The sequence below is a fragment of the Capricornis sumatraensis genome, chromosome X (assembly GCF_032405125.1).
Source record: "Capricornis sumatraensis isolate serow.1 chromosome X, serow.2, whole genome shotgun sequence".
Classification (NCBI taxonomy): domain Eukaryota; kingdom Metazoa; phylum Chordata; class Mammalia; order Artiodactyla; family Bovidae; genus Capricornis; species Capricornis sumatraensis.
Genome location: NC_091092.1, coordinates 107,518,759 through 107,532,914, shown reverse-complemented (window position 1 = coordinate 107,532,914; position 14,156 = coordinate 107,518,759). Strand labels below are relative to the sequence as shown.

Genomic DNA, 14,156 nt, shown 5'->3' with positions numbered 1-14,156 from the left:
GAAATGTGGTGGTGAGTACATGATAATGTGTCTTTCGAAATCCTAAAAGTCTATCTGTCAAAATCCACAAAGAGTGAATGTTTGTGTGTGTGTGTGTGTGTGTGTATACATACATATATATACATATATATATATATTAACCAAGTGTGTGTGTGTACATATATATATATATATATTTTAATCAACCAAGAGATAAATTAGTAATCCAGGATGGAATGCAGACTGTGAGAAATGAATCTAACTGCCTTACAGATGTTTGACAACCTCACTGAATGTAATGGAGGAGAAAGGAGCTGACTTACCATACCATGATTGCATAGTGTAGAACTAAAAGACCAATAGACCTATACATATGCATGTAACTCTGGTTTCTTACAGGGGGACAGGTTTGCAATTCTGAAAGTAGTTTTTTATGTTTACTGTGACTGAACGAATAAGTGAATTTCTTTTAAATAGTGAGAGATGGGTTTTTCACTGTTGAAAAAAGAAGTTAGAAATAAGCAAAGGAGGATGGTCATAATGAATCCTGTGGTGCTGGATTGTAGTTGGTGGAATTGGAAGTAACACTATAATGCTTAGGTTCTGTTCATTAACTTCTAGTTAGGAAATTTTTAATTAGTTGTTTTCCTCTTGTGAGTGTAATCTTTCATGATAAAATGTTAATCTCTCTCAGGGAAATTTCTATACCTTCTCTGATAAGGATGGGATGTTTGGAGGACACAGTCTATATCCATTGCCAACTGACTGTTTCACTATAAGCTAATAAATTGTGTTTTTCTGATTAAAGTTAGAATTGTTGTTTCTAGTTTGTAGAAAAATGAATTTTGGCTACAAAGGTGAGACCCTTTTTTTTTGTTAAAAGCTGTGAGTGGCAGATAGAAATGGAGAAGTACATTTAGGTTATAATTACTCAGCCAACTAGAAAAGTACATTTACAAATAATTACTTTGGTTGTATCACATCTTATATCAGACATACAACTATTTATAGCTTTCTGTCAGGAAAAAAAATCATTTGAAAAATATAGTGCAAAATATTGTTTGCTGTATGTTAGTTGAAAATTCCTAGTGACTTTTGTTTGCTAGACTGATTTTGCAATAATATGCTGTAGAAATCCTAAGGAAATGTTCAGTGTTGTATCATCTCAGATGAAAAAGTACTGGGCACTGTTTCCGTGAAGTATGCAGGACATCTGTGGTTCCTTCCCGAGAAAACTAAGTCTTCCAGATGTAAAACAGTCCTACTTTGTGAAGTTATATACATGTCATGAACATATCCCATCATGGTTTATTCTTCACAGAAAATGAGAATCAAGGGGTTAGAGGGGATTTATGAAGATCACTAATTTTTCCTCTTGTTTTCAGTTAATAAATCATCTCAAACCATTAAGAGATGGTTTTACTAGGCCCTTTTGGAAAACATTTTGAAAAAGTAAATGTCACATTCATCATATCAGTAATTTCTGATGTTTAAATCACCTTTCATTCCTTCCTAGTACAAGACAGGTTTGTTTGTTGTTGCTTGTTTTTTCTTACTAAATATCCAGATACTTTCGCTTTTTTTTCCCTTGTGTCAGCGTAGTAGTCATCTCTGTAACTGAAAATTCCTTTTATTATTCCTCCATCTTGTATTATCTTTTATAGGTTATTTCTAGTTTCTTTAAGCCATCAATTCCCAAACAGTTTCACATACTTACCCTACATATGAAGGAATTTCTGCAACAAATAGTGAAACGGGCACTAACTTTAGAGTTACTGGAAATCTCATGCCTTCTGAGCCTCCTTACCCAAGTTGACGATCAAACATTTGAACTGCACAGTACTCAACAGAATGGGTAATTTTGAAATGTCAGATTTTTCTTCCATTACTTCATAGTAGTACATTATTCAAAGTGATTCCAGTGGAAATAAAGGACAGTCTGCAGTTGCCTGTAATACCTTATAGATAAATTTCATATTACTAAGCTTCTGAGGTTTAGTTGTTGCTTTTTTTTTTCTTTTTCCGAAATATGATGCTTTTTCTTTCCTAAGCAAAGGCAAATCTTTCTTTGACTCTGGCTCAAATTTCCATAAGAGGTATTTTTTAAAAAGTAAAACTGTCATTATATTTACTCTCTCTCTTTTTTGGAACAGGTGTTATTCCCCCTGAGAGATGGATAGTAAATTTTGACAAAGACCTTTTAGACGGCCTTGTTTTTGCAACAGTGTTGGGAGCCTATTGCCCATTTTTGGTAAGAGTCCTTTTTATGCAGAGTGGTCTTCTTTTACTTAAAGAACTTAGAAATTAAAATTTGAAATATTTTCTGCAAACTGATTCTGTTAAATGTTTTAATTTTAAATCATGCAATACTTTGGCCACCTGATGTGAAGAACTGGCTCATTTGAAAAGACCCTGATGCTGGGAAAGATTGAAGGTGGGAGGAGAAGGGAACAACAGAGGATGAGATGGTTGAATGGCATCACCGACTCAATGGACATGAGTTTGAGTAAACTCCAGGAGTTGGTGATGGACAGGGAGGCCTGGCATGCTGCAGTCCATGGGGTCACAAAGAGTTGGACACGACTGAGTGACTGAACTGAACTGAACTGAACCTACATCTGAATGGCTAGCATTCTCTTTTTATTTATTCTTTTATTTTGATTATACTAATCTATTGATAAATGTTAGTATTGAAATGATTGTTTACTGAACTACAGAGAACAGTTAAAAAGTCATTATTTTTATTCTATTACTTAAAGATTTGATTGTTTTCTTTTCCAGATTGAGTCTCATTTCATAAACATGTACACACAGCCAAAAAGTTCTGAACAGTATCTGCACAATTGCCTGATTGTTGTGAATGTTCTTCGTGAAATTGGCTTTGACATGGACATACAGGTGGGTGCCTTAAAATCACATATTCTATAAATATTTTATTAATTCCTTATTTTTTCCAATTTTTAAGGTATTATTGGCAAATAAAACCTGTGTATATTTAGCTTGTACAATGTGATTTTTTTAGGTTGTACAAGGTGATAATTTAATATATGTTTACAATGTGAAATGATTATCATGATCAAGTTAACACATCAATATCACCCACCTTACACGTGTTGTGTGCTAAATTGCTTCAGTCGTGTCCAACTCTTTGCAACCCTATAGACTGTAGCCCACAAGGCATAGTTACCTGTTTTTTGTGATGAGAATGCTTAAGATCTACTCTTTTAGCAAATTTCAAGTACATAGTCCAGTGTATCACTAACTATAATGACCATGCTTTACATTACATCCCCAGAACTCAGTCATCCTTTAAATAATGATTTGTACCCTTTGAGTAGCATCTCCCCGTTTCCCCTGTCTCCATCCCCTGGCTACTACCATTTAACTCTCTGGTTCTTTGAGTATGCCTTTTTTAATTCCACATATAGTTGAAATCATACAATATTTATCTTTCTGTGTCTGGCTTGCTTCAGGTATCATAATGTCCTCCAGGTTCATTCATATTGTCACAAGTGGCAGGATTTCCTTCTCTTTTATGAGTAAATACTATTCCATTGTAAGAATATACCACACTTTCTTTATCCATTCATCCGTCAACAGATACTTATGTTGATCCTATTTTTTGGCTTTTGTGAATAATAGTGCAGTTGAATGTAGAATTAGAGATAGTTGTGATGTAACTGATTTTATTTCCTTTGGATATATACCCAGAAGTGGGATTTCCAGACCATGTAGTAGTTCTATTTTTAATTTTTTGGGGGGAACCAACATACTGTTTTCCATAGTGGCTGCACCAGTTCACATTCCCACCAACAGTGTGCATGTGATCCATTTTCTCCACACGCTTACCAACCTTTGACATCTCTTGTCTTTTCAATAATAGCCATTCTAACAGGTGTGAGGTGATGTGTCCTTGTGATTTTGATTTACATTTCCCTAGTAGTTAGTGATGTTAAACAGGTTTTTGCATACCTGTTGGCCATTTTACATCTCTTTGGAAAAATGTTAATTGACTCCTTTATAATATTCCTTTGTTCATATATTTTAAACCTAAACTGAAGCAGTCTTTTCATGGAATATTGCTAAAATGTGAAAATTGAACTATGACTTCATAGAAATCTACTGGATATTTTTTAATGGGTATAATTATGTATATCTAACTGCATAATAAGTAAGTAGTTCTAGTTTTCTTTTTATTTATTTATAGTTCTAGTTTTCAAGTCACAGCAGTACTTTCTTAATATTATCTGAGCCCTAAGAATTAAAGAACAGATTATTTGAATATGAATATAGATGTTATATTGTTTTCCTATTTAGTAGCAAAAAGAAAAATTTTCACCTTAGTCTTAAAATAAATATTAATGTAGAAGTCACAGTGTCAGTGTAGCTTTTTATTATGTTTAGACCTCCAACTTGTAATTCCATCTGGCCTTTCTCATTGTTCTCTATAGCGACAATAAAAAACATTATCTGCTTATCATTTTCTGAGCCCTTTGTTACTTCAGAGTAATGAAGCAGTTTAATAAATGATTCATGACTTCTAAGAATATACAAACTCATTGAATTGACAAGATATATGCAAGCTCAATAATAAATTATATTCCACTAATTTAATTGACAATGTAGAAAAATAATAGAATAAGAATTCAGATAAAAGAAGAGATCAGTGTGATCCAGATTAATCCACCAAAGACTGTGAAGAAGGCAAGACTTATTTTGGGTCTTGAATGGATTTGGGTTGGTAGTGGTAAGAGAGAAAGGTGTTTATTCAGAGGCATAAGCAGACTATAGAATGTAGACAAATGGCATACATTAAGGAAATTATGTGAATAGTCTGACTTAGTTGAAGTTTGGGATTGAAAAAATAGATATAGGCATATATTGGGATCTTGGATATCAGCATAACAATTTAGGACTTTACTGTGATGGTGTCATGGGAATAAATGTGATTACTCTTACAACAATGGTGAGGATGAACTGAAAGGAGAGGGACTGGAGACAGGGAATACAGTACCAAAAAAATGCCATTTAACTTGGTCAAGTAGAAAAATATTTTCTCTACTCAGTTCATTTTAATGGGGGCTTAAAATAATAAACTGATAGAGGAGACATTATGACATTTGCCAGACCTGGTGACCATCCACAAAAGGACACAAAAGGACCATTACAACAAACTCTGAGTTTTCCATTCTGTGACTCAGAGAGATTGATGATACCAGCGCTCACACGTGGCTTGGTACAAAGTGCTTCCTCGCACCTGCCAAAGAAATGATGCTTCATAATGGCTTGCTTTTTCTTTGTATTAAAGTCATTTACATGTTAAAATCCCTTTGTACCAGGTCTGACATTTATCTTTTATATTGGTAGAGCTATAAGGAGATACTGCAATCAGGCATTTTGGTCAGAGAGTTCTTTTATAAGACTTTTAAGGATAAACTCTAATTAAATGATTTAGTGTGAAAAAATAAAAATATTACCGTTCCTGTCAGTTTGACTGATTGAATCTCCTCCATAAAATATGCTGGATAGACCCTGCAAGTGATACAGATGTGGTAAAACCACACTCATGCCTTCAAATATGTTAATGACTAATAGTGACTTGTATATGAAAAGATCCAGTACAAAGCAGCCAGTGTATGCCAGGAAAACATAGAACTGTGTACTATAGGAATCAAAGGGGAAAGAAATCGTTCTGAAAAGGGAACCAGCAAGAGTTGCATGGGGCATTTGGTGTTTAAGGTGACCTTTGAGAATTTGATAAGGGTTTATAGGAAACTTAAAATATCTTTGTTTAGAAAATATAATTCATCTTGCATTGTGATTCTCTCCTTTGCTCTTTGACTTCCTCAGATAAATTGACTCAAAATGTTTATTTTATTGTGTAGCAAAAAATAGATCCTAAGATTTGAGTATCTGCTACATAAAAATGTAGAGAAGATGTCTAAGATTTGCTGAACGAAGAAATTAACAATTAACTTAGCTGATAATTACCAAGATTTTGCCAGTCAGTTCCAATTCCCTAACTTTTTATCAGCCCGAATTTACCCACTGCATCAAATGTCAAAGTTCAAAAATATATCACCCTTAAATTAATTTAACCATTGTGAATTAATACTAATGATTAGCACTGGTCCACATTTGAATACTGTGAAACTTACCACTGGACTTATTTATTAGTGTTTGAGTTTTCTATTTATTATGTCATTCTTTGCAACTGTTGAGTCAGTTCAATAAGTTTGTGCCAATGTTATATCATGTGGAATCCTAGCATCTGGAATGTAACTATTATTACATATCCTCCCTTTTAAAGCAAAGCTATTGTGCAATTTATTTGAACTCAGCATAGAATGTATTTTTATTCCCTCATGTAGAGACATGGAGATATTTATATATAGATAGATAGATAGGTATAGCTATACTTAGATTCTACTACATATAATTCACTGAGTAATGATGGAAGCTAAGGGTGAATAGGTATCTAACGTCTCTAATTTTTTTTTTCTTTATGTCAACTTGGATGCTTTCAGTCTTAATAACAATTCATGAATAAAAGAATTTTAAAAATATATTCTATATTTTATATAAGATGAATCAGGCAGTAAAATATTATAGGGATATTTATTCATTTCATCAACAAAATTATCAAAGATTCACTTTTGCTCAGTTCTTCTTAGCCTATTGGCTTTGTTTTAAGCATGTGCACTAAAAACTACAAAGTTCCTACTGAAATTCTTACATAACACCATTATACAGCTATTCTTGGGTCTGGTTGAATAGTACCACTTCTTGTGCTTCTCATTTTCCTTTAGGTAAACTTTCCCAATGGTCCCACAGTATACATCCTATTGCATATTATTGACCATAACTGCATCTCATGCTTATAGTTAAACCAGTGTTTGATGAAAGTAATGGAAGAGCCACAAAAATTGAGATTCTTGGTAGGAAGGGAAAAAAATGCTGTTGGGAAGGCAGTCAGTAGTGTTCTGTGTCAGATTATGGTATGTCTTTGGGTACTGCTAGTTTTGATTGGTATCTAGTTTGGAAGCTGGAATATCTTGACGTCATAGCAAATTAAACCCACCCTGAAGCTCCAGGACCATCTCATCTCTTCTTGTTACTGATGCAGACACTGAGACCTAGGGAAACAAATTGATTTGGTAAAGATCATGGTACTTCGTGGTAGCAGGATGTGAGTTTAGCTTACTAGATTTTTACTACACCATTTTCCTCTGTAATGGCATTACAAAAATTCCCTGTATTTTGTTAGTTTAGTAGGAAAATATTATCAGGAGAAAAATGGATAAATATAAGTAAAGTTCTCTTTAGGTTAGTACTGTGTAGAGAAAGTAATGATTGTATCTTTGAAATATATTTCACATGAAAATCTTGTTTTAAACAAACATAACTTATTTTGACATTTGGCTTTTTAAGCCTAAAATTGACTAAAATGCAATTTCTTTAGATTATTTTCATTGAACTTTATCATAAAGCTAAGAGTGATCTTTTCTCTAGTTTTTCGCTCTAATACTCTAATTATCAAATTTTTTCAATTAAGATAAACATTTTTTTTCATTTCCAAAATACTGCCTTATTACATATTTTTCAAAGATGGACTTTTGGAATAGTTTTATATTGCTACCTGTATATTTTATGCTGTAGTAACTAAAATAGTGTTCAAAGGAGTTTTACAGACCTCAGACTTGGGGCCCAGAGTATCCTGCCACTAGTTCTACCCTTTCCCCAATGAATACATTTCCCATCACCATAGAGAGCTCTCTTTACACCCAGAGGCTGGCCCATCATGCAGGGCTATATCCTTCACTTTGTGGAAATTAAACTCTGTATTCCATTTTTTAGTTTGTTCTTATGTTGAATGATGATCCTATTGTATATGTTGACTAACATTGTCTTCAGTGAAGACATGTGAGATGTCACAATGCTGATGAGAAACTTTGGGGTCCTGGTATATGTCTCAGTTTTCCTCACTAGCAGCTTTCTACTCTGCCAAGACTGGCAACTTCTTCCACTTTTTTCCCCTAATAATCCCCTTCCCAGGTACCTGTATTGGTTAGCCTTACTGCTTATTGACAAAACAAGAAAGAATAAACCTTTCTGTTCTTCCAAAGAAAGGAAAGACTATATTTGGGAATGTGTACTAGCAGATGATCAACGGGGGTCTCAGTAGTTTCTTACAACTGCTGCCAGATTGCAGTCGGGTGCTTTAGTTCCAGATAACCATTGGTATCCTGAGTTCTGGCACTGTTTGCATTTCCAGGCCAGGCCCAGACCGTTTTCAATTGCTAACTTGAATGTGCACTATTAAATCACAGTAGATCTCCAGTGAAAGTGCAGAGAGGTCCCTGTTGACCGACACTGACAGAGATGCTTGTGTGTCAGTGGTGTTTTATATGTCTTTGAGTCTTTGCCTCAGACCAATCCCAGTACTTTATTGCTATGAATAATTCTTCCCCACTACCTCTGCCTTTTGCTAGGAGATCATAGGCACAACATAGACTCATAGAAATAGTCCTTCCTCCTCTGCTCCTGACTTGACATTTTGGGCTCAATGCCCATTTTGGCTATGTTGATTGTCCCTGCTGTTATTCCTGTATAATTCTGGATTTTATCTCAGATATCTGCCAACAACCATCACTAATTTATCTCGTTTATCAGTGTCATTATGTTTTCTGCCATACTGTGATTTGTTCTAGGATAAGTACTTCTCCAGCCACCTCCCCCTGACCCACCTGATGTGCATGAATTGTTGCTCTTGTGTTATTTCTTGTTCCGAAATCAAGTCCCTCTTCCTGGTATTCACACCCTCCTCTATGTGACTGTTGCCCTCCTTTGTCTTTTCTTCTACCACTTGTCCCTTCTGATCTTATGTGTGATTCAAATTGTACTTTTTCTTTCCCAATTGAATACTATACTTCCTATATCCTTGCCCGAGATTTCTTTACTTTTCTGATAGGATATACCTTTTCCTCACTCCAGACACCAACCTATTTAAAACCCTTCAAGTATTCTTCAAGGCCATCTCATGTGTCACCTCTTCCTTTGGGCTTTTGTTTAAAACACCTCGAGCCGTCTTTTACTTCAGTAGTTTGTCTACTTCTATTATCTTTTACTGCATTATACACTTTAAGTCATGGATGATATTGTAATCACATTTGTCCATATTTCTAGTGCATAGTATTCTTCTGACCTCTGACTAGCTTTTATGGCGTCTTTGAGGCTGTGAGGTCATTCATATATTTATGATACATCTGATTCATCCTCTAACACATAGGTCAAGCTATTCTGATTCACAGCAATATTTTGTTTGCTCATAGCACCATTTCAGTGTCAGTGTCAATCAATAGCATTTTAAGATGTTTTAAGTAATAAGCGGTTGATGTACTGGGCTTTAGCTCTTTTAATATACTTTATTTGTGTATCTTGTAATTTATAATTCTCTTCTTTGGAACTAGGCTACTGACATCTGTGATCCCAATCCAATCCAGATGCTCATGTTTTGTGTCTACATGTATGAAAGACTTCCTACATGTCTCCCCAAGAAAGTGGTGCCCTTTCATTGTACTCTACATGACACAGTATTTAGAGAGGTAAGCATATCTTTGAGATCAAAATATATGTGGAATTACACACTTATGTGGGTTTTAGATATTTCTCTCCCAACCCAAAATGAACAAATATATCAGTATGATAAAATAAGCCTTAACAAATGTTTTTCCTTCTAAACCAAAGGTATAGCAGAGTGAAAGGGAGGATTTTTCCTTCATAGTAATCACTACTTGCAATGAAATAATGGTTCTTTTATTCATCTGAAGAATGGAATGAGGAGATGGAAAATGAAAGTTAAGCACTTTGAAGGGCAAATCTTTTAGGAAAGTTGAGATCCATTTCATGTACAAGAGAACTTGATGCTATAAGTAGAAACGTGATTAGAGTATGCTTGGCATTCCTTTAGGGAACCTTACACATCCAGATGGATTTTGTTCAAGCTAGGATGGGTTTCCTAGGTGGCATAGTAGTAACGAATCCACCTACCAATGCAGGAGACATAAGAGACACAGGTCTGTCTGGATCTTGAAGATCCCCTGAAGGAGGTAATGGCAACCCAGTCCAGCATTCTTGCTTGGAAAATCCCATGGACAGATGAGCCTGGCAGACTGCAGTCCATGGGGTCACAAAGAGTCTAATACAGCTGAGCAACTGAGAACAGCATGCACGTATCCAGATGGATTGTGTTCAAAATAAGGATATGGAAAGGGAAGTAATAATGAAAGCACTCCTGATCAGGGTCTCCATTAATGCCCACTAAAAGATTGTATATATGCTGGAGCTGCTAATTGCATAACAGGGATTTTTTTTTTTAATATGTAGGAAAACTTGAAAATGAAATTTTAAGTCCTGTGACCATAATGAATCTATATAAATGTGTCCATGTTTTGCAAGTGTTTTCTTTGATTGAGAAATATATTGCCAGGGATCATCAACCTAACTTTGGTTTTCAAACAATATGTTTCATATGAATACTTGTGAAATATTTTCTAGCATATAGTTTTATTTCTTATATTTGTCCAAGACTTTTCCTTCTACTAGTTTTATGGTTGAACATTTTATGAAATCTTTTTTCTTTCTCTGCACAGTATAGGCTGTTAGAATCTTACTGTGTACAAAAGTTAATTTATCTCTTTGGCCAGATCATTTTTATTCCTTTTCCTCAGGCTGTTTTATGTATTCCTCTTCATATTAAGTTTTTGTTGTTGTTGTTTAGTCACTCAGTCATGTCTGATTCTTGCAACCCCATGGACTGTAGCCCTCCAGGCTCCTCTCTCCATAGGATTTTGCAGGCAAGAATACTGGAATAGATTTCCATTTCGTTCCCTAGGAGATCCTCCTAATATGGGGGTGGGGTGTGGGGTGTGTTAATTTTATACTTTCAATGCAAAACATGTCCATATGTGGTCTTCAAAAGTTATATCCTGGTGATTTGTAGATGTATCCTTTTTGAGAAAATAACAGTGTACCCTCTGACTGTATGAGTGATGATTAATAAGGATTCAGTTAAAAAGCAGAAAAAACTCAGATACTTGTCTCAGTGTAAAGAGCTCAATTTAGGGAAAGGAAAGCCATTCCTCCTGATTTTCTGTTAGCAAACATTGATATATGATCTTCTTTAAAAAAGAATTATTCCTGTTTTTGTTGGAAAAAGAAATAGAAAACTCTTCAGAGAACTTTTTCAACACTATTCACTACAGTAATTCATTAAGTGCAATGATATTTAAGGGCCTTGGGTACTAACTGGCCTAGAGCTGTAATTACAGTGGGGTGGACTTTTGATTTCAGATTCAAATTTCTAAAAAGTTAGAAATGCTTTGCTTAAGCCTGCAGAAGTTAGGAGGGGTCTGAATTAGATTTAAACAGTGATTTAATTCATTTGAGTATTATTACTGGTTTTCTAATTCTATACACATGTTTGAATTTCTTTATGTCATTTGATTATGTTGAAAAAGCTAATTTTTAAACATAGATTTTATTTGTGATGTTAAAAATCAGATTAAATCATTAGAATGGAAACAATTTCTTTTCATATTTAACTCCTTATTGGGAATAATATTCTCACTTTAAGCTTATAGGTGAGATTGCACATAGAGCTTTTATTTTTCAGAAATGTAAGGAACATCTTTTGAAGGAAACAATAAAAAATGAATAAAAATGCAAAATAGAACATCAATTACAACAAGCTTTGATTCTAAATTTCATTCAAGAAAATCACTGATTTGGAAATTTCTGAGAATCTATGGTGTAGTTTGCCCAGATGCATCAACACTATAAATGTCAGTGCCTAAGTAGTGACATGTCACTGTTGTCAACTTTTTTGACCTCCCAATATAAAGAAAAATCTCAAGAAATGGCTACTATAATTGAAAAAGTATATTTTGTAGCTATGTGTCACAAATAGAATATTGGGACCATGAAACAATACAATGATCAGTGAAAAAATGTCAAGTTCAGTGATTTTCTGAGATACTTTTAAAAGTAATTGAACTATTTCTTTTTTCTTTCTGAAACAAAATTTACACAGGAACACAATAGTTAAATAATGGCTATCATTGCAAAAGGAGAATTGAGGGTCCAAAGCTTGGTTTCTTTCTTTGACCAGCTTTTTCTTCTTGGGTGGAATAATCTGACCACGGATGAGCCCAGTGTTTTTGCCTCATTTATTTACTTACTTATTTTTCTATAAATGTATTTATATACACATGTTTATATGTGTGTACATGTGTGCGTGTCATATATGTGATATATACATGTGATTATTATATTATATATATGTGGTATCAGTTCAGTTCAGTTGCTCAGCCATGTCCAACTCTTTGCAACCTGTGGACTGCAGCACACCAGGCCTCCCTGTCCATCACAAACATGTCCATTGAGTCGGTGATGCCATCCAACCATCTCCATCCTCTGTCGTCCCCTTCTCCTCCCGCCTTCAATCTTTCCCAGCATCAGGGTCTTTTCAAATGAGTCAGCTCTCCACATCAGGTGGCCAAAATATTGGAGTTTCAGCTTCAGCATCAGTCCTTCTAATGAATATTCAGGACTGATTCCCTTTAGGATGGACTGGTTAGATCTCGTGCAGTACAAGAGACTCTCAAGGGTCTTCTCCAACACCACAGTTCAAAAGCATCTTTATAGTCCAACTCTCACATCCATACAGGACTACTGGAAAAACTAAAGCTTTGACTAGATGGACCTTTGTTGACAAAGTAATGTCTCTGCTTTTTAATATGTTGTCTAGGTTGGTCATAACTTTTCTTCCAGGGAGCTAGTGTCTTTTAATTTCATGGTTGCAGTCACCATCTGCAGTGATTTTGGAGCCCCAAAATAATAAAGTCTGTCACTGTTTCCATTGTTTCCCCATCTATTTGCCATGAAGTGATGGGACCAGATGCCATGATCTTAGTTTTCTGAATGTTAGGTCTTAAGCCAACTTTTCACTCTCTACTTTTTTCTTTCATCAAGAGGATTTTTAGTTCCTCTCCACTTTCTGCCATAAGGGTGGTATCATCTGCATATCTGAGGTTATTGGTATTTTTCCCGGCAATCTTGATTCCAACTTGTGCTTCTTCCAGCCCAGCATTTCTCATGACGTACTCTGCATATAAGTTCAATAAGCAGGGTGACATAATGAGAATTAGTAGCTACCTTAAGATCTCAGGGCTGATTATCTAAGTTCCAGGACTATAAACCAATAATAGTTCATAGTGAATCTACTATTATTTTCAACATTTCCTTCCAGAAAATGGAAATTAGCTCCCTGTGACTTAAAATCACTAGATCTGTTAATTAATATTTTAAATGCACACATATATATGTACAAAAATAGGACACTAGAGTAGTCTTGCCTCCATTGTTACTGAGATCCATAAGCAGGTTATCAACATGAAAGCCCCAAATTTAGGGGTAAACTGAGGGTAGAAACTCAACATGTTTTTCCTGCTGGTTGTGAAAGTTCATATTGAAATATAAAAGTAGTTAATTTTATCTTTCAACAGATGTCTGCTATATTCTATCTCTATGTTCCTGAACTATGACTATAGCTCCTTACTATAGTTCCTGCCTAAGTTCCATTGCCCTTTCCTTACTCTAATTTGGCCAACCATCCACCTCTCTCAGATATTTTCTTTCCTCTGGGTCTATACTTTCCATAACTTTGTGTCTTTCTAATGTGTATATTTTAAAATCCCCATTGTATTTTGCATACTTATATACTCACATTTCTTATGAAATGCTCTCTAAAAATGAAGTAGCTCATTCTCAAATATTCTCCATATCTTGACATCAGGAAGGAAGGGGAAGCCAACCCCTAACTCTACTACCACTTCTAGATGAGGCCACCATTGTTTTCAGCCTGGACTTCTGATTCCACTCCTTATAACACTTTCTACACTGAGCAGCCAGAGTAACCTTTTTGTAAATTGGAATCTGTTTAAAATTCTTTAAAGGTTTCCCTTTGCAGTGAGATTAAAATCCAAGTTGCTAACTTTAGATTTCAAATCTTTGATGATCAGGTGTTTTTACATCTGTCATTTCCTTGTCTGATAGCGTCTTCTCTTTGCCTACTTCTGAAGAAGACACAGACACACACACACACAGAGTCTTTAAAT

The 14,156-nt window shown here is 34.9% G+C and overlaps 1 protein-coding gene across 1 annotated transcript in view; it reads left to right on the top strand.

The window, feature by feature from the left end:
* CFAP47 (cilia and flagella associated protein 47) overlaps positions 1 to 14,156 on the top strand; it is a 504,236-nt gene that overhangs the window by 222,238 nt on the left and 267,842 nt on the right. Inside the window, exons 35-37 of the mRNA XM_068963234.1 lie at positions 2,133 to 2,230; positions 2,761 to 2,877; positions 9,450 to 9,584. Of these exons, the coding sequence (XP_068819335.1) occupies positions 2,133 to 2,230; positions 2,761 to 2,877; positions 9,450 to 9,584 (350 nt within the window). The remainder of the gene's footprint in view (positions 1 to 2,132; positions 2,231 to 2,760; positions 2,878 to 9,449; positions 9,585 to 14,156) is intronic.